The sequence below is a fragment of the Cephus cinctus genome, unplaced genomic scaffold, assembly GCF_000341935.2.
Source record: "Cephus cinctus unplaced genomic scaffold, Ccin1 Ccin1_scaffold0215, whole genome shotgun sequence".
Taxonomy (NCBI): domain Eukaryota; kingdom Metazoa; phylum Arthropoda; class Insecta; order Hymenoptera; family Cephidae; genus Cephus; species Cephus cinctus.
Window position 1 is genome coordinate 1,413,719 of NW_014332933.1, and position 20,314 is coordinate 1,434,032.

General features: G+C 36.3%; 3 protein-coding genes across 10 annotated transcripts; 2 read left to right on the top strand and 1 right to left on the bottom strand.

Moving 5' to 3' along the window:
* Window positions 1-19: 19 nt before the first annotated feature.
* Window positions 20-18,206, bottom strand: LOC107265119 (protein dopey-1 homolog). 7 transcript variants are annotated; one of them, XM_025082557.1, is made up of 25 exons: window positions 16,286-16,423; window positions 16,072-16,212; window positions 15,172-15,398; window positions 14,784-15,061; window positions 14,544-14,709; window positions 14,275-14,464; window positions 13,658-13,833; window positions 13,313-13,576; window positions 10,259-13,223; window positions 9,754-10,179; window positions 9,360-9,670; window positions 9,079-9,280; window positions 8,611-9,012; window positions 8,410-8,546; window positions 8,175-8,331; window positions 7,726-8,097; window positions 7,511-7,649; window positions 7,053-7,224; window positions 6,759-6,970; window positions 6,524-6,676; window positions 6,230-6,425; window positions 5,462-5,473; window positions 4,948-5,115; window positions 4,757-4,868; window positions 20-2,023 (listed from the first exon to the last, which is right to left on the bottom strand). In XM_025082557.1, the coding sequence occupies exons 3-25, from the start codon at window positions 15,225-15,227 to the stop codon at window positions 1,814-1,816; spliced, it is 7,476 nt and encodes a 2,491-aa protein (XP_024938325.1). In that variant the 5' UTR covers window positions 15,228-15,398; window positions 16,072-16,212; window positions 16,286-16,423; the 3' UTR covers window positions 20-1,813. The 7 variants fall into 7 exon arrangements, 5 of the variants coding, with proteins under 5 accessions (XP_024938325.1, XP_024938327.1, XP_024938326.1 ...); XM_025082559.1 differs by lacking the exons at window positions 16,072-16,212; window positions 16,286-16,423 and adding an exon at window positions 18,070-18,206; XM_025082558.1 differs by lacking the exon at window positions 16,072-16,212 and having other exon boundaries at window positions 16,261-16,374.
* Window positions 2,574-6,027, top strand: LOC107265124. The gene is made up of 2 exons (XM_015734209.2): window positions 2,574-3,087; window positions 4,054-6,027. Exons 1-2 carry the CDS (start codon window positions 2,988-2,990, stop codon window positions 4,590-4,592), a joined length of 639 nt encoding a protein of 212 aa, XP_015589695.1. The 5' UTR covers window positions 2,574-2,987; the 3' UTR covers window positions 4,593-6,027.
* LOC107265123 (metallophosphoesterase 1 homolog) lies at window positions 16,408-19,901 on the top strand. Of its 2 annotated transcripts, XM_025082580.1 has the most exons (9): window positions 16,408-16,546; window positions 16,962-17,118; window positions 17,218-17,436; window positions 17,538-17,747; window positions 17,829-17,991; window positions 18,057-18,188; window positions 18,326-18,460; window positions 18,532-18,763; window positions 18,838-19,901. In XM_025082580.1, the coding sequence occupies exons 3-9, from the start codon at window positions 17,420-17,422 to the stop codon at window positions 19,014-19,016; spliced, it is 1,068 nt and encodes a 355-aa protein (XP_024938348.1). In that variant the 5' UTR covers window positions 16,408-16,546; window positions 16,962-17,118; window positions 17,218-17,419; the 3' UTR covers window positions 19,017-19,901. The 2 variants fall into 2 exon arrangements, with proteins under 2 accessions (XP_024938348.1, XP_015589694.1); XM_015734208.2 differs by having other exon boundaries at window positions 16,469-17,118; window positions 18,556-18,763.
* The last annotated feature ends 413 nt before the right edge of the window (window positions 19,902-20,314 follow it).

Genomic DNA, 20,314 nt, shown 5'->3' on the forward strand with positions numbered 1-20,314 from the left:
AATAAGGGTAGTCAGAAGGTCTATTACTAAATAAGACTTTAATATTAAATAAATAGTATACATTCGTATTGAAGTCTAATATATTAATTCTTATAACATTCATTCGGTTGCCTTCGAAGACAGACATATGCATGAACGTTACTACGGACTCTCTTGTAAGCTTAGAACAAATACATCCATTACATTATACAATACTTATCCATATTATACATTCGTAATCTGTACTTCACGTAGGAAGACTTATTACCTCCCATTACAATGCACCATGATCATTCTTATATACACATTGTATAATCCCACAATAATCTATCAAACACATCATCAGGATCTGACATGTAAATAGACATTGATTCAAACTATACTCCATATAGAATCCAAGAATGATAATAATACAGAATTACGCAACGATAAGTTCAGGGAAGAGTTAACACCTTGTAATAAATTTACAGGAAAATCGCAACAGCGTTAGCGCATCACAATTGCTACTTCTTTCATACTGTATAAATTATGGATTGGAAAAATCGTTAATTAAAAAAAAAAATAAAAATAAAAAGTAACGCTGTCCCCTAAAAAAAAGGACTACCCACAGTTCATCCATTCAATTATCTCAAATGTACGCTCCACGACGGTCAAAGTTACCCTTTTCAATTCTAACATGAGCTTCATAGAAACTCTTGTGACTGTAATACTCATCCATTCGTTACAACTTTGCCATAGTTAAAATATTATGGAGAAACGTTAATTAATATAATTTAAAAAAAAGGATACAATTAAAAGAAATGCATTCGATTACAGCGAAACAGAATCAGTCTACAGTTTACAGGATCAGATACCATTAAATATTATATGATCCATTAAATTTCTGTACAATGATTCATTATTTATGTTCATTAATTCGATTGATTATTACATGTAGAAAAATAGTGTTCAAGAATGAATCTTATAATATAGTTTACGCACTTGGGTCAAGCATTAAACTTCATTACTTTATACAATAGCATGATAACTCCAGGGCTTTAAGGATTTATATAAAAACTGTAACGATAACACTTTTGGGTGACGCTAGAAAATTTCTGAGAGAAAGTATTTTGAACTTTGTAAACCCAAGGCGATATCGATTTCTGACTGTCTTACAGTTTAAGCTTCAATTATCATACGGAGGAACAATTTACATTAGAGATAAAGAGTTTTTCAAAATTCAGAAGATACTTAGTTGTCATTGAGAAGTCATTGCGATATGAGAAAACTAAACGATCTTTTAGCTCATAACGAATAGCAATAAAATGGTGGAGAAGAATTATCGGTCTATGTAAACTACGTTTAAATTTTACAGGTCGTTTCAAATGTAACCAGTCGAGGATCCACCAGATCGTACACATTCGTAACTACTCACACAATCGAATTAGGAGGCAAGTTAGAAGATCAATAATGATAAAATGATAACAGCAACATAATATAAACTATATTATATTCGCATTAACTATATAAAGGCTAAAGTATAGAATATTCCGCTTTCACTAATTTTTTACTATTTTAAATAGTCAATTGACAAGATTATTTTTATAATAGCTGTTCGTACGCAACCAATATATTTATACGTTGTATCTTTCATATATTGCATTAATTAATTGTCACGATCGATATTTCATCTCATTCGTCACTTAATAAACCGTGATAAAATACGAATAAATGGATGAGATAATTCTTTTCTTTCTTTCTATCAATTTCAATATTGACGCATATAAGACTTAATATAATTATAACAAAGCCATTAAACAAAAGCCAGTCCCGTAAAAATAGTGTGTCGCTCCTACTATCTTGCAGGAACTACTGGCATTTTCTCAAGGAAGTCCTGCTCGAGAACAGTTTCCAATTGCGCAACGTTTAAGGTAGCACGGGTTCCGCTAGATGCGCGACTGAGAGCCGTGAAGAACGGATGCAGATCCTGGATACACCGGATATTGTTGGACGTTAGAAGGAGTTCTCCAGGTGGCGATGACAATGGCGTCACTTCCTCTTTGTACTGAAAAATCAAACACAATACAACAATTTTATTACATTATATCATACCGGACCTTACCAATAATACATGATAATACCCTGAAAGGTTTCTTTTGAGAAGTTTCAGATTTTTGGATAGAATCCAAAGTCAATGTCGTTTCTTCTATTTATATGCTTAAGATAGAACAACTCAAAGCATTGGGAATACGTATGTACAGGTCCATACGTCAGAAGAAAGAGAAACAAATTTCGCGAATGATCCAACACTGAATTTGAAGGTCAAGCCGAATCCCTATATTTCCTACAGATCTTCATAAGAAAGATCTAACAGCAGGCTTCTCGTTTATATGTATGATGTTAGTTTATCGTGATCAACTCATGGATTACATATGTTTTTCATTTCCTTTTCTCCTTTTTAAATACCAAACAGCCTATCAATAGGATCCAATGGGATAATGAACGCTCTCAATGTCCGGTTAAAATACATGTGTTATTTTGATAACGGGTTATTGGCTTGCTGTTTAAAATAAACCAAGTTTATAGGTCTAAGTCCAAGCGTGCCAAAATGAGTATTTCAGTTTCTCACTAGCTGCAGAGGAACTGGCACCTGCAGAGTTCTCCTACGAATATTAAATAAAGTAGAGAAAATACGTAGTGCTCACTCCAACGGGTTTACCTTTGTTCTATTTCTTTCTTATCCAGTGTACCACACGATGTAACGGTATAATTTCAAAAGTTGATACTCCACACAAGGAATAGGAATTGAGTTTTCTGCTAAACAGTGCGCGATAGAGTATTTAAAGGATTCTTCCGTGCAATTGCTATTAATATAACACCGTAATATATAAAAATATCGCAAACGTTGTCCCAAGGAAAAAAACATGATACGAAGAAAATTAAACTTGCGAGACACACGTACGAGTAACTCGATATTGTTAATTGAGTGCATTCGCACACAATAATAGTAAAAGATCGTACGCCGGGTAATGCCAGTCAGTGCAAAATTGGCTACGGCTATGGCTGCTCTAAAACTTCTCATTTGTCTGATCTTGCATTTTTTGCACTTTGCTGCACCGATAGTCGCGCGTGAGTATTGAAACAAATTGTTCATACTTCTCTATTTTGGATTCCATTGCGCGACTTGTGCAGGTGGCCTGTTTATTTATTTTTTTTCACTTATATATAAAATTGATATAACAGAAATAGAAAAATTGCATAGTATAACAATACTGTTGTGATTAGCAAACGAGTGGATATATTACATGGTGATATAATTGAATTTGTCATTTTAGAACTAAAGAAGAACTGGTCTTGACAAATACATATTGGATTTTACTAAATCAATTAAAAACGTTTAACGTTAAAAATGGGTTATAGGTAGAAATAAAAAAGTATTATTTGTGCGCCATATTGTGACTGTATAACGATCGCAATGAACCAAGAGTGATTAAAATAAACAAATGCCTTTATAGAAAAATTCTTTAAAAATGATAGAAAAATTTGAAGAAGATATATAGGTCTCTGAAGGACTTTTGTAAAGACTTTATACAAAAGTTAAATTGCAAAACTACCGAATGGCATTGTAATTGTAAAAAATACAGGAGAATATCGTAGGCGCAACGATTGCATCAAATGGTCAAGGCTCTAAATGCTCTAACCAGGCTTAATTCGAGCTAGTTGATGACAATTAATAGAAATTAACTGAATATAAACTACTATCTGATTCATAATGTTTTTGACTTATTGTCTTTGACTTATTGCAAAATGTCAATTGTGATCGTTCGATTCACAAATTCAACGAAATTCGTATGATGTTTAGAATTCTCAGGGTAAATGTTCTAAACTAATTCCATTGATATTGGCTAATAACTAGATGGACGTGACAAAATCTTGTTTAAATAAAATTTCTATTTAATCCTGTTTGTTATTCTAGATTGATATCGTCAATATATCTTGGAGCATGATTATTTGCCAAATTTCAAACACCCTAACGCTTGACAACTATCACTTTTTATATACAGATTTATCAAGATGAAAAAATTTTGTTTACAGAGTACAACGATGATTCGGATTACAACGAGTATGACTTTTACGATGATTTACCACTGGGTCTGGAGAGAACTATGGATAAGAGTGATCCAAAGAAAATGATACAGGATGACTTTTACATAGTCGGTGAATTCGATGACTCAGAAAGGGAAATTTCAATCTATCCAGATGATATGGAGCCTGAGATAGTTTTCAGCGCTGTGGATCGATCAATGGAACCCTCGAAGCTTAACTTTCAGGAAGAAAATTGGTATAAGATACCAGAAAAGGTTTATCGGTACACAAAGCACAGAATTCCTGGCTACGATTATGACGAATTAAATTTCATGGGCGACAGAAGATTTCATGAGTGCGATGATAACTCTCTATGGACTCATTGCGTATGTCAATTCACATGCGCTCAACCTGACATTGTCGACTGCTACACACCATGTGTGAGCGGATGCGAATGTAAGGAGAATTATGTATTCGATGAACAATCTCGGAAATGTTTGCTGCCAGAAAAATGTCCACCTGTGAGTGATTATTTTACCTTTAAATAAGCAAAAACTGACAATCTACGTGTAAAAGATTAATGTACGAGACTGATATATCCCACTTGTATACATTAACTTTGCCTCTAGCTTCTCAAAACTAATTGTTTACTTTATATCTACAGAGATAGTGCTAAAATATTTTTAGACAGCAGCGTAACTTTTTTACATACCTTGGTATCCATTAGTTTAGCTATGCGAGTTATGTGTGGAACAAAATCTGAAGACAGATTATTATTCTCAGCACTGCTTGCTGCGGCATCTCCTACAAAGGCCCACCGATACCTAGATGGTATAATTGTAATGTATTAATAAATGTAAAGAATGAGAAAATTGTTATGTGCAAAATTAAAAAAGAACTTACATCTGGAATTGTGGCAATCTGTGGGCAGGCAATAATAATGCCAAATCCAGTAACTTCGCAGCAGCAAGTTGTAGTTGTAGCCAGTGTGGATGTCCATGTGCTTGGAGTCCATTGTTCGCATTCACAGCCCAAGATGAGTCCAAAGCCGATAGTAGTTTAATGTGTGAACTGTTTAAAGAAAATTTCTAAAAATAATCCTTTAAAATAAAATGTAAAGAAGCATATACAACATCAAGACTAATATGTTAATTTGTAGCACGTCACATTTTTTCTTGCATTAAGAAGCTGAAACGGTACAATTTTCATGAAATATGAAAGCCAAATGTTTACAGCATATATTTTTCACAGTTATTCTCAGATCATTTTTCTTCGACTAAACGATTATATGAAGTTTTCGACCACCATGTTATTCGAGGTATATCAGTCTCCTCTTGTAGATTAACGAAACATTGAATGTACGACGAGTATTTCATGCGAATAAGAATACTTGATATTCCAATGCATGTTGAATTACCTGCTCTGACGACTGCCATCCCAACACCAACCAACCAAATCATGGTGGCACCATAATTCCCATGAAAACGCAGATGCCAAAACAGAGCCAAAAACATCACGTCATTAGGTATCATCCTTGTTAGTTGGGAACGTTGTCGAGAGACTTTTAAATAACGAACGTTAATACAGTATAAATTGATAAACTTGGGACAGCAAGGGAGCCAATTGGTGCACTGTGCAAAATATGTTTTACCTTTTCAATGCTCCAATTAAAAATGAAAAATTTTCTATGTCGATCCCTTGCAATCCTTTAAAAGTTTTTGATCGAACAGACAATACTAGGTAGGATCTAAAATATTTTTAGTATTATACCGCATGCCATAGAAAGTTTAACACCATACTGATAACGATAAAAAAATTCCCAAATTTCAATGTCCACACTGATAAGAATTAATTAATTCAGTTTATATTAAGACTTTATTTGATTACGTCAAACAAATTTGTTTCTCTAATGTTACATCCCAAAAACCAATACTGTGTACTTGATATCTACAAAATATAATTAAACAGCATTTTAAGTGTTAACCAGTTGAGTACAATTAAGGTTCACAACGTTCTTTCTACATCCAATAAATAATAAAACGATAATATTAGTTATTTGCTGCTATATAAGGCAGCTGAGATCATAAAAAATAACAAACATTAAGCAGAATCCACATATAAACAATCAAAGCCTACTGATCCTGACAATTAAATAAAGGTTCACCTGGTGACATGCAAAACTCACCTAAACTCTTCACTATCGGTGTTCAATTCTTGTTCAATGTGTAAAAAGACTTGAACCAATTCGCTCACAATTACAGGCCACAAGGAAGTGGCGTGTTGTGGAGATATTCTTAGTAGCAGCACACGAAAGCATAGAAATACTTGTGCCTGAATCGATGGAATTACTTGTGGCAGTCGTAAACTGTCAGCTAGACGTTCTATTGTTCAGTAAAATGAGGTGAAAAATAATAATCGAATTCCATAAATCTTAAATATTCTATCATTTCAACTAGCACGTAACAATAAAAAAATGTACCTTGTATCTCTGGCATGTATTTGTGATATTGATCCATTTCACTACAAAGAATAGCAAATGCCAGTCTTTTGAGAAGTTGGGCGCGTTGTTCGTACTCTAATTCCTTTGAGGAGAAAATGCTGATGCTGCTACTTTGGGCCATGGACACTCGATCTGTTTGTAACATCATCAGTAATTGTGTCATTAAAATTGGATTAACGTAGAACAGAGAATTGAGGATGAAGCTTGTACTTACTCATTAGATCTCTAAAGGTGATGTTGTCGTGTGTCATTAAATTGTCAATAATGGTTCGCCAGTATGGCAGACAAGCAGGTGTCATTTGAAAAAACGCAGAATCCAGAAGCAAATCTAAAACATCTTTGCGCCAAGCTTTTCTTGTATACTGATAACTCGAGAGTGAACTTAGAAGCTGCGAGCAGGCAGTGAATGAGGAAATATTTTTTGTCCTGCTCGAGAAAATAATGTAAAATTAATTGATGTTATCATCCTAAATATTATTTTTAATCTATTATACAGCTTTGAACTTACGTGTGATTTTTAAGATAGGGTGTAACATTGTACATGAGATTTGTCAAGAGAGTAACGACCCTTTCTTTTTCTTGGGATCCGTAACTAACATCCAAGAGAGGTGCTAGTATCTCTGCCAGTACACCTTGTGCCTGGACACTGTAAGCAGCATTCGGTGGACTTCCTGGTGTTACTGTAATTATTTATTGATCCAAATTGATTAACGTTTTTGATAAAAATAATGGAATGCATGAAGCTCAATTCCCGATTTTACCGTTGAGTGAATATCAGAAGATAAAAAAAATTTGCAAATTCACAAACCACTGTCCCCTCATGCAAACATACCGGATGAATGCCTCAGTAAAATTATTGGACGTGCAGACAAGAGTGTATGTAAAAACAACTGACATACAATGTTAAAATATTCTAAATATCTACGGAAAATTCGAGAAACGTAAAAGTCTAGATGATCTACGCACCAGCACCATTTTTTCCTTCTTTACCTTCCGATGAACCGTCCGTTACTTCGAAAACGTCTTCTCGCACAGCCAGATTTCTTCTCAACCAAGTAGTTTGTTCCAAACAGGCGCCTGCTATTTGTGAGCAAGACTCAACCAACTATAATTCCAAGATATCTTCACGTTATTAGGAATCCTACAAAAAATAACGTGAATAATAAAAATTGAACAATTACCTTAGCTGATATATCTTGCAAATCCCTAATGTCCTTTTTCTCCTGCATCGGTGGACATTTCTGTACATACTCATTGAGAATAGCCAAAAGTAAAAATTGGGCAGGTGCAGTTAACGACAGACCGTCCTTCAATAACCCTAACAATGATGTCCAAGATTCAACTAAGGATTGAGATGTGTTGCTTTGCATATAAACGTAAAGTAATTCAAGCACTGAAACTTCCAATGAGAAATCCTGTTTTACACCATGAATAGGCGGCGGTGATTTAACCACTTGGTGCACAGTCTGCACCAAGGTATCAATGGGCATAACACGAATAGCGCTAACCAAGTGTACCATAACTTGCTGATTCGGACATGCTTCAGGTAGCACCTGTTGAGTAATCAATTACAAGTTAACCGAACTGTGTACTAAAAACATTAACCATAAGTATAGTTAAATAAACTGACTTTCTTTGAGTTTGCTGAAGGCTGTCGCCTCTCGTGCCACGCTACAGCAACTGCTGCCAGGAAATTGACGCCATGATGAAAGGATATTGGCGATAACAGTTCTAGAAGTTGATGTTTCACTACTCTAGGACTGCCGACCACACAGGTAGCTTGTTCACTGCGTTAATGATTAATCATTAGAGAGGATTTTAGGCTGATTTTGAAACAACAGTATAGGAATACTTGTGAAATATACTTGTCTTTGGTAGCTAGTACTGCCTGCCACAGTGCTGACAGCGATGCTATTATTCTTGGTAAATGACTAAGGGCTGTTCTTCTGGCATGTAAGTGTTGCTCGGTCATACTAGCTTTATCTTTACCCCCAGCCAGATCCTGGTGAAAATATTCAGAAATTATGTAAATCAATCACTTGCATGATTTACTCATCGGAACTTACTGGTGAGAGTGGGCTGGGCATGAACACGTGGATGAGATTGTTGAATATTTGTCCAGGATTGGCACCAGGTATACCAGTCTGAACTGCTCCACCGAAGGGTTGATTAAAAGAAAATCCGATTTGTTGAGATGTGTCCAATAGGCAATAGTGCAATAGGAATGTCAAAGCTTCTAAATGTGTAACAGTGTAATCGGCCGGTAAACAGCAATCCACGGTACTTATATCCCTCAATTTGGATGTCATTGCGGCCTCCTCGCTGACGTAATACGAGGACAAGTGTTCAATATTGCAGCAAAGCTGATGAATGACAGAAGTAACGATTTGGGTTAAGGACGATCCCATGAAAGGTAAACTTGATGTAACCAATGTTGTCCAGTGTTGATGCAGATGCCTCATATGATCCTGAATTAAATATCAATGAGAATAATTTGACATAAAGTTAAGATAATAGAATCAAGGTCAACTTACCAGTTGCAAAGCGCTAAGAATACTGGCTAGAAACATAGGTTGCTGTGGAATAGATGCACCAGGTATATACTTGAGGGAATTTCCGATTAAATTTGGAGCTCCTTTTGTAGGAGTTGTCGGACTTGATGGGGTCGGTGGCCCCACTTCATCTCCCTTCTGAGCACCACACTGATGTTCCAACATTATCAAAGCTAATAAAAGCCTGTAATTAATCCGTAGGTTAAGTATTTTCCTTAGATAATATCTCTTTCCATATTTGTAATAACATATTTAAATGTTACCTTAATAACTGTATTTGAAATGCTTCTGTATGGTCGCTTGCTCTGTATTTACATTTATTGACATCAGTCTCGCTCGCAGGATCATTGAATAACACAATTTCCTCCGTAAATGTAAAAACATCCTCGTTCTCCTTCTGAGCATTCTTCATATTCAGTACGCTCGAGACAAGACAGTGAAGCGCGACCTTTTGAACCTTACACTTTGTCAGTAGATCCACTATATAACAACTGAACCCTTTTCCAGAATCGCGAACTATTGCAATCAGTTCAGAAAATATTAATGTCAGGAGCTCAACACTGGCTAACTGAACCTGTGTAAAAATTATTAAATTAATTATAAAATTAATTGATCCTTTTAATAAGGGGAAACTGTCAGGCAAAACGTGCATCTCACCTGTCTATTTCCAGCAATCTCCTCCTGGGTAAGTCTCATCTGGCCCAAATTTGGATAAAAACTTCGAGCAAAGTATAGGCACACACTGATCAGAACTTCCAAATACATACTACTCCTATAAGCAGCTACAAACTCGGTACTGGCAATATCTCCGTGAAAATTTCTTCCAAACACACTCTTCCTATGTCTGGCTAAGAGATTCAAGAGGGCAGTGCTTTTCGTAGCGTTGGCCACACCAGTGGTAGCAGCAGAGAATAGAAACATTCTGGTATTTGTCAGCAATTCATTGCGTAAGGTGCGTAAGGCATAAAGAGTCCGCGTAGAATCATACACTCCACAATACAGAAGCATGTGAGAATGAAGATTATGGACACCCACTCCAGAAATACGTTTTACATTAGTATCTAGTTGAATAGACTCATCAGTCTGAAATAAAAAAAAAGGATGTCACTTCTAGATCCTGACAGAAGCATAAATATTTTAATGACTGGAATAGTATACTCACTGGTTCAGTAGGCTCGACAGCTTCACAAAGTTGCATTACACGATCCATTACTTCATTAATAACTTCCTCTACAATGCTCACTCCACTGGAATTACTAAAATATTCATCAGCCGGTGTACTGATATCCAAGTCAGCTTCTTCGTCTCCCATGATCCAGCTTGGAACTTCAGCAGTGGCTTCGAAACTTTCTGTCACATCATGCATATTATAACTTGTAGAAAATTCATTTGTACTGTGATATCTTCCTGTCATTATAGTACCAGCAACTTCCTTTGCACCACCAGACAGAATCACTTCTTTCTTCTGCTTCGAAGCATGTTTATTCGTGATTTCAGGGCTACTGGAGTCCAGACTGTTACTGATGGAATCCAGAGATGATCCTACTTCTCCATTAAGTTTCTTAAACGCATTCTTCTCCTTGGTTTTAAGGCTGGAGTTCGCAGAGTCGAATAAACTCTCATCCAAACTGGCAGTAGAACCGTTATCGAAATCTGTTTTCTTGAATCTCGTTGCGTTTTTTAATAATTCCGTAGTCAGATTCGTCTTCTTTACGCCCAAGGAAATATCATCCTCGGTAAGTGAATCATTTGAATTAGTGCTACAGTTTATGGACAAGGGATTAACAAAAACCGAAATATTGCGATTTCCGGAAATACTGGGCGGAACCTCGAGTTCCTTCATGAATTGATTTTTTTCAGTAATATAGTGACTGCCATTGTCACCGGTAGCTAAAGTTGTCACAGCAAATATCCTTTTAACCTTCACAGGATTTATTGGCTTCTTCTTCTTTCCTTTCTTCAATTTAATATCATCCATCGAGTCGCTTACATGATATATAACGTTGCCGTCGACGGAACTGATAGCGTAAATCTTGGCAGCGCCTTCAGAATCATCTTGCACCTCCGATTTCTCCTCCATGGTATCATTTTTCGTGAGTACCGTATTGCTGTGCTGAATACTAACGTGAAGTACGCTCATACGACACGTTGACGGGTCCAGGAGCATCGTGAGAACTGGATCCACTACGCGTGAGATGTCACCACGTACAAGTGAATGTAAGAGCCAGGATTGTGCGTGGAGTTTCAGTGGAGAGTTGTCAGCAAGCTGGAGATTATCCAGCATTTTCAACAAAGATTTATCAAACGTTCTAAGGCATCCTCGTAGACGAGGATTGGTCTCAACTTCCCTGCCGAGATGCCACAACGTGGAGAATCTATTGAACGACTCGATTCTCTTTTCCTGGTTGTCACAAGTTAGTGCGCAGCCTATAACATCTTCTACAGCGTCGCAGGATTCGTATAGCGCATGGTGAAGTTCGTGTATTAATTCAACACAACGCATTCTGTACTTGTGGGCTGGAAGTTCACCAAGATGATGCCACAAGGACTGTGCTAGTATTTGAAAGACGTTTGTATGTTGTCTTAAATAATTAATGTGCCATTGTTTTAATAATGGTACCATAACAACTGTAGTTACACCTTCGCCACTCGTAGGATGCGGCTTCACGTCGCTATGTGCTTTTGACAGAGCTATCAGGTCTAGCAAGGTCGCTATACTTGTTAGCTGCAAGGATGGCTGCTTCCCAAGCCAACAAGCGCATACTACCAAGACCTTTAGCCAATCGGGAAGAGAGATCCTCCCCTTAGGTTCCTCTTCGAGTCCCAACATTCCATCCCCTGGTAGAAAATACGTCGGGAATGTCGATAGTTCCACTAGGAGACTCGAGGCAATTTTTAAAACCTCCTTTCTGTCGGAACGCGCGATGTCCTCATTGTGAAACCGAGATATCTCAGGATAGTTAGAATACAGAGCTTGTGAGCCGTCCTGATGAAAAAATCCTGAGTTCTCTGCGTTAAGTCTTGAGTTTAAAAGTATCTCGAGATGCTTTGTTCTTTCGTCGTGGCTCTCCCTGGGACAAAAGATCATCAGATTTTCAAACATCTCTGTAACAGGTTCTTTCTTGCTGAGCACTGTGTTACTGATTAGTTTTACATAGAATACTTCATATTGGCGCAGACACTTTTCAAGCATTGAATGTTGCGCCTGAAGCGCTGGAGACGGTCCTCTGTTCAAGGACCCCGTTGAACCCGTATTACTTTTCTTAGATAAGTCTGTAGGAGTTAATCGATCCACTGGAGAAGGGGGAGTGACGACATTCGTGTCAGAAAATGACGTCTTTATGTTATCCATACTTTTGTTTCTAGGTAATGGCTTTGCATCTTCACTGACAATCACCGAAATATTACTACCATCAGCTTGTATCGTGTAACTGTCACTCAATTTGGAAGTACTCTTACTACTCTTTTTCTTAGATTTCTTATCACTCTTCTTAGGAGCGCCACTAGAATTTGCTCTTCTTCTAGGGCTGGGACTTCTGTCAGTAACTGAACCATTCACCAGGTCTGTTTTATTCAACTTACTGTCCGACTGACTTTTTTCTAAAGGTATTGCTGACAATTTACTGTCATTCGGTAATGCCGTAGATGCTATACTCACATTCAGATCTACCTTAACCTCCAAGTCCGGTATGTCAGTGTGCGTAGCCATTGCTGGAGGCTGCACCTTCGACAGGATCTCCGCACAGAGTCCAAGAGACTTTGAGATTTCAGCAGGACTTAATTCATCCACGTGTTCAGAGAGCTTGTTTATTATCTGATGAAAGAGTCCTGGTAGGTGCTCGGATGGTGTATTTATAGAAGCGTCCAGGGACACAGTGTCTAATAAAAACTCAGCAAGGATACAGACTTCCATAAGATCCGGCATCCCGGAACCCACGTTCTTTACGCCAACATCTTCTGTCTCCTTACGAACATTGACACGAGCGTGACATGCCTTATCGAATAAATATCCACAGTGTATCCAAACATAAGAAGGTTCCAACGGTGAGAATAAAAGGTTTGCAGATTTTACGACCTCGTTAGACTTGTTCAAGTTCTCCGAGTGAGCGCAGGCTTTGTAAAATGTCCTACGAATCCAAAAGAAAAAAATATATATATTATCTAAATTTTTCCTGGAATTAAAGGATCATTGGATCTGTGGAAAGCGATAGTTTACCTGAAAACCTCATAGAGGATGTCATCAAGAATTACTGGCCCAATATCAGGCTTATCCAACAAAGACACTAATATTCTACATGGTTTCAAATCGTGTGGGGTTTCCTCGCACACAGTTTTTAAGGTCGATTTGATTGCTTGTATTAACATATCCTTGGAGTACATTTCGAAGTAATTAGCTGAGGCCTCGACCGCTGCGGGACTCGTTTTTTTCTTCAGAATCGATGTATTCACTTCGGTACCCAGAAGCCACGCAAATAAGCGCCTGTTATAGTTTGAATATTTTAGATAATTATATACGTTAATTATTAGCTTCCTGGGCTTTGTTAAATATGACTGACTGTACCTGTTTAAACTCATGTCTCTCCTTAAGATGGTAACTAAGGCAGCAGTTAATAACGAGACCATGTCATTACGGCTCAATTGACTATTGTGTACGGGAAAACCGACCAGCAGTAAATCCAGCGCACTTCTTTGTACTAAAACTGAACTGTCCTGCACCCCAGCGCAGAGTGCTGTAACCTTTTTAAGAAAATGAAAGAAAATAATAATTATTGTAAGAAGAAACGATAGAAATAAATGAATACAAAGTATGAATAGTTTACATCCGTTTAAAGAAAAGGAAAAGAAAAACATGATTTGACTACCCATTGTTATCATGTGGATTTTCGCTTTAATCATACGGAGAAAAACAGAGATTTTTACAAGGAAGAAAACTTATAAACTAGTACTGATAATACTTGTGTCTCAAGTTCATATCACTCAACAGAACTAGAATACTGGAAAGTAAGTTCTATTACTCAGCAGTATCAAATATTAGTTTTCTTCTTATCGTACATCTCGTGATAACGTCAAAAGAAAGATATAAGTGTCGTCACAGTCCTGACTTCATGACGAACATATTTATCGTAATACGAAACATGCGTCTACACATCACCAAACCGACAACAGAATGACACTTACCATGATGTCAAAATTCGTTCCCATAATATACATCTGATCTTCCATGGGAAGTTTTTTGTTAAAATGTGCCAGGACAAAGGATATCGCCGGCAAACGTATTCCTGAATTTGACGCCAAACAATCCCATAAGCAGGCATAGAAGTGCTCGGCGCCGACGCCCTCACAGACTTTTTCCAAGAGCGAATTCGTTCTTTGAAAAATTAAATGATTGTAAATAATTAGACTTAATTATTGAAGATAACTTTTTAATTCAAGAAAAAGAATAATACCTCTCAAAATGGTCTGAGCCCTCTTCAAGTCCTGGCAAAACTCCACTTAAAAATCCACTCAATCCTGGACGCAATCTTTCACCCAGTGGTACGAAGTGAGTTTCATAAACTGTTAGTAAGGATGGTCTCACGTTCATAGCAGCATGACCGAGTAATGGGAACAGTCCTACAAATTGTATTAGTTATGATATTGATATTTTATTGCCAGATGAGAATCGTGTTAATTAATGGAAGACATACCAGCACTGTAAATGAAGAGCTCATGACTTAGCCTGTTGGTTCCCATGCATTTAAAAATAATGTCGTATGTCTCCAGGGCCTTTAAATGAACACCAGATGGAAGAGCTGGATGCATACATTGAGCCAATCTTTTTGAAATTTTGATTCGCCTTGGTATTACTGGGAATTTCATATGACTCAATAGTACTTTATTGAGCTTTCCTAGTGCTGATATTAAATCTGCCCATTCACTGGTATATTCAAAATTCTTTAATGCCTTATCCACGGCCGACACATAGCTAATGTAAAGAATATTTAAGATTACATACTATCCATAAGAAATATTTCCAAATATATTCTGCAGAGTATTATTAAATTAGTTTAGAAATAATATGTATGGAACACTCACACTCGGTATTTTGAGTCTTTCATGAGCTCATATTCTTCTAAGGCTATGGACCCCATGATTAATATTCGTAGAGAAATTTTGCTTTGAAATATATGCTGTTTGTTTCACAAACTTTCACATAGTTTATAGAATTTGTAAATCAATGGCTGATATAAGTTTTATTTATAAATTGTATAAACATCTTATCATACAATCCATTACATATTGATAAAAGCTGGCTTCACTACCTGGAATTAAGCCAACATATTGTCACATGTTGCTGTATACATTCACCAATTCTTGTACAAAAATGACATATAACGAAAGTAGGTATTTTAGTCTATATTTTCTTTATTGCAACATAAAAAGAAATATCTATGTTCTAGTATTCTCTAAGCAAACAAGGAAATTAAAATCATATTTGGATAATATAGAAATTTTCACCAATAATATTACAAGTATCTCGAATAACCATAGTTTTAAAACAATATTGTATAGTGGTCAGTAGAATTTAAAAATAGTTTTTTATCAACATTATATGAGTTAAAATAAAAATAGCTGACTTTATCTATCTATGAACACTGATATAAAACTAAATTTATCTCCCTACTGAAGTATGAATTGATTAAAAACCATTCCTTGCAAATTCCAGCAAAATCAAAGTATTCATAGGAAAAACATAATCTTGTCTTGCTATAATTTAAGAACGTTGTAAGTTAAGCTGTCTCGCATGCAATCCAGTCCTCAGAATTCGAAGAACAATATTGGACATACATCTCAAACTGTATGTGAAATAAGACATTAACAAATACTAAGAGATAATAAATCCCAAGAAATATTTCTGTAAAGTCCTTTAAAAAAGTACCATAATTCTATAATATAAATTTCTATACAATTATTTGCCTTAGGCTAGCTGTTTACCTCATGATGTTGACACTTTGAATTTGCATATGCTACTCCAAAAGTATCCTCACAAAGAAATTCTTGGTCAACGGGAATCACAAATTATTGGAGTAGATTCCCAAACATTAATAAATTCTCCAACATGTTGACAATCCAACACTGAAGATAATATTCGTAATAAAATTCAAGATCCACTCCACAACTTACAAAGCATAAGCATCAATGTACATACAGCCGTAGCACAGTTCCAGTCACTCAGTTCTTTCTCGGCAGTTTCTCCACTGTGAAGTTGTTAGCGATTCCAAAGAATAATTTGCTTCCATCAACGAGCAACAATCCAATCTGATCCAATCCGATCAATCACGTGACGTTCAGGACCGCGCTCAAAAAAAAATAAAGAGTGGATGCCTGGTACATGCCCTATTAACGTAAAATAAATCCAATCTGAAGGAAAAAGAAATAATCAATGTCGGAAATAGTGTGACGGAATAAAGTACTTTTATTTCTCTTTAAAGCATGTATCCCTTGTATTACTAAACTCAGTAATGGTTCTGCCACAATCTTTTCTGCTCTCCTAATTTATGCTTTTCTTTCTGCATCGTTTTTCTCAAACTTTTTACCTGACATTTTTTTTCTCTGCAAGGACTGCTATTCTTTGGAAATGCTATTTATGCGTATTCTAATAATACAGGATGGATCGAAGATCACTGTCTCACTAACAGCAACTTGCAATTAAAAAGAAAATAATTTACGACGTACGTGTCACAGTTTGGAATATATTTGAGATTCCTTATAGTACTATATCGTTTCTTTTTCTCTTTCTTTCTTACGAATACTTCGTGACTGATACGGATAATGTCGTTCGCGCACTGAGCATCTTAAAATAGTATATAATAAGTTTTCAACAGTTTACGCCCAGTGTAGAAAAACTTCTGTAAAAAATCAGTCCTCTTTATGGTGTTTAACTTGTTCGTCGATACAATGTTTTACATTGAACAAATGCTATTTGGTAATTTGCCATGAGAAGAATATACTTTCCAACTACAAATTCGCATGAGACAAAAGGTAAAGAAATGTTTTACATGGAATTAGAACGGATAGGCTTTGCGTTGAGTTAGATTCAATACTCCACAATGCTTGATATCTAATTCAAATTTCATTCAGGGTTGCCCAGGATCAGCTGGCTTGCCTCATCAACATAACATACCCTGAAAATATGGGTTGTCGATCAAAAATAATAAACAACAATTAATTCTGATTTTGATGGCTCAGTCGAAAAATTGATATATGTTGCATACTGGTAAAATTGCAGACACAACTTCTGAGATGATATTTTTTACAATTCATTATTGACCAAACAAAAAATATGATGCGTCGAAACAGGTAACGCTGGAACCATTAAATCATTATGTAATCAATTAAGTTTAAAGGATATGAGACTGACTTTAACGGGGTGGTTTAATTATTGTTTACTTTCAAAATAGGACTAAGCACAAACTTATCTTCATTGGTCTGGTTCTTGCATTCACTGTTGCTTACAATGAATTTTTTGCCTATGAAATTCAGAGCTTCAAGTGGGCTACTAGAGACTGTTCAGATTGTGTCAAAGTCTTACTTGTAGCGGATCCTCAAATTTTAGGGGAGAAGAATGAAAATTATATTGGAGCATGGCTGGCTAGATGGGATAATGATCAGTGAGCAAGCATAATATTTCTCATTATAGAATATCAAGTATATTTTGTTGTAACAGAAAGAGAAATCAATGCAATTCTCAGGTATCTGAAAAAGACTTTTACAAGGGCTCTGAGACATTCGCAACCACATGCGATAGCATTCCTTGGTGATCTCATGGATGAAGGTCACATTGCTCCACCAGAATATTTTCAGCGATATAAAGAACGTTTTGATGATATATTTTACACACCCGAGCATATAATGGTACACTTACTAATACTTCATTCAATGCTACTGTAGCTATCTAATAATTACAATTATTTCTTTAGAAAATCTACTTACCTGGTGACAATGATATTGGTGGTGAAGAAGATATGGTTTCTTCGAGGATTCATAGCAGATTCAAGTTTTCCTACAGTCAACCAGACACTCTCTCACTTAACAGTGTCACATTCTTCAAAGTAAGCACAATTTGCTTTTTATATTTTAATCATAACACGCAGCCTTTGATTCACTCTCAACTTTACATTATAAATAGCTTACACTTCTTGATGCACATTCTAATATCCCTCCATTTTATTTTCGCCAATGCCATCAGGTTAATAGATTGACACATTCAATGTCACAAGCACCAAAAGATGCGTTTCTTAATGATTATGCAGAAAGAAACACAACCAACGTTATTCTTAGTCACATACCGTTATTATTTACGCCTGGTAGTTTTGTTCAGAATGTAAGTATTTCCTCATAAGGATTAAAAAAAAATTGATATCTATTAGATAAGTTTTAATACGCTTATACTAGGTGTTGAAAGAGCTATCACCGCAGATTATCTTCACCGCGCACGAGCACAGAGCAATGCATATAAGTTTAGACACAGCGACCGATCAGCTTAGTGAAATCTGGATTTTACCTCCTTACAAAACTTTGCTCTATCAGTTCAGAATGGATATGGGTGACATACACGAGCTCCAAATACCAACTTGTTCCTACAGAATGGGAACACCATACATGGGTTACGGTCTGGCTTATATTGGTATGTTTAGATTTTTTAAATATAACTTCACTTATCAATATTCTTCTTCACTACATTGCTCTTTCTTCTTTTAGATACCCAAGAGAAAATAGTGGAATTCACAATATTATGGCTACCAGGGAGATTTCCACAGTTATTGTTATACCTCTTCATTCTAGTGTCAGTCATCATCTTTTCCTTAAAACTTATCTCCGGATGTGGTTGCTGCGTGGGCAACAGTCGGCCGACATACAATCGCTTGTCTACTCAATAATGTAAATTTCTTATGCGATAGAATATTCGAAATTGGTGCCAATAATCGATCGAGTGGCAAAAGTTTATGTCTATGTACAACGTTAATATTTGCATTCATCGCGTATCAATCAATTAGGAACAATCCATCCAGTGAATTTACTGCGATTAATCATGCGATATTTTGGCGGTCTTTCTCGATTGAAATTCTATCGGATTTATAGAATTCTGGAATTCGGGCAAAGAGAAGTTTGGGCATCCCGCTCGCCCCGTACCGCCGGTTGTCTGTACTTGGCACGAAATCCGGTCGTATTTCTTGATTAAATAATAAAGCCGATTAGAAACTTGTAATTTTAAGCCATACTGTGCATATTCATTTGTATGATTTCTCAGTCGCGATTGAGATATATTATTTTTTTATGTCACAATTGATTGAACTTTGACAACAATGTAATGTATATGTTAATCTTAGGAAACTTCAGACTTGCAGTATTTCAATTTTAATTTATCAAGCGAAGCCTTAACATAACGCTGTACATTCGGTATCGCGAGTGCATTCTCAGTTTTCGTTTACGATTCTATCAATGTATTTACGATTATTGTTATCTTAATTTAGATTAATCAATATTCCTCATAGATGTTTGCGAGCGTGAAAGACTAATCAAATTATTGTTAAAAAGTCTGGAGAATATGTAAGATACCTTAGGCAATATTAACGTTTCGTAACAGATTTACGTGACTTTCTCTACATACTATACTTCATATAGCCCATATTTATTGTTACAATATTATCGTTGTCGTTGTCATGAGATACTTTTAATTGTATCTACGCTACCGTTGTACATAAAATCGTAAAGTTTATGAGAGATACTTATACACACAGAATAAATATTTTCTGTTAATAAAACTGTATTAGTTATTTATGTATCTTGAGTGAACCTCGCTTCTTTTCGGCGCAGTGTGTATCGTAGAGAGTGGGGGAGAGCAGTCGAGACCGCGAAGCGGTCGAGGCATGCTCTTCCCCTCTCTCTACTGTACACGCTCAGGCGAAAACAAGCGAGGTTTGCTCAAGATACATTAACACTAGTTACTGGCACATCTCCTCATTGGAGGAGTCAGCCATGAGGAAAGGAAGGAAGGAAGATACATTAACAAGTTTTCTGCGCGAGCGGCCGTAGCGGGCCTTCTTATTCTCCCCTCTTACACTCTCCTTCTCCTACATTGCTCCTCTCCGGCGCTGCTGCTGCCGCGTTGTAATGACAAAAGACTTCTCTCCTGCGCTGCAATAACTGCTATTTCGGTGCACTAGATAGAAAACAA

What these genes read in the sequence shown, in the direction of transcription:
- LOC107265119 (XM_025082559.1), bottom strand. Translation starts at nt 15,227, where the DNA reads ATGGGGTCCATAGCCTTAGAAGAATATGAGCTCATGAAAGACTCAAAA. An exon ending in GAACGAATTTTGACATCATG is followed by an intron (nt 13,834 to 14,274) that starts GTAAGTGTCATT and finishes TTTCTTAAAAAG; the next exon opens with GTTACAGCACTCTGCGCTGG. An exon ending in TGCCCAGCCCACTCTCACCA is followed by an intron (nt 8,547 to 8,610) that starts GTAAGTTCCGAT and finishes TATTTTCACCAG; the next exon opens with GATCTGGCTGGGGGTAAAGA.
- LOC107265124 (XM_015734209.2), top strand. Translation starts at nt 2,988, where the DNA reads ATGCCAGTCAGTGCAAAATTGGCTACGGCTATGGCTGCTCTAAAACTT. An exon ending in TGCTGCACCGATAGTCGCGC is followed by an intron (nt 3,088 to 4,053) that starts GTGAGTATTGAA and finishes TTTTGTTTACAG; the next exon opens with AGTACAACGATGATTCGGAT.
- LOC107265123 (XM_025082580.1), top strand. An exon ending in CTGGTAGTTTTGTTCAGAAT is followed by an intron (nt 18,461 to 18,531) that starts GTAAGTATTTCC and finishes CGCTTATACTAG; the next exon opens with GTGTTGAAAGAGCTATCACC. An exon ending in TTACGGTCTGGCTTATATTG is followed by an intron (nt 18,764 to 18,837) that starts GTATGTTTAGAT and finishes TTCTTCTTTTAG; the next exon opens with ATACCCAAGAGAAAATAGTG.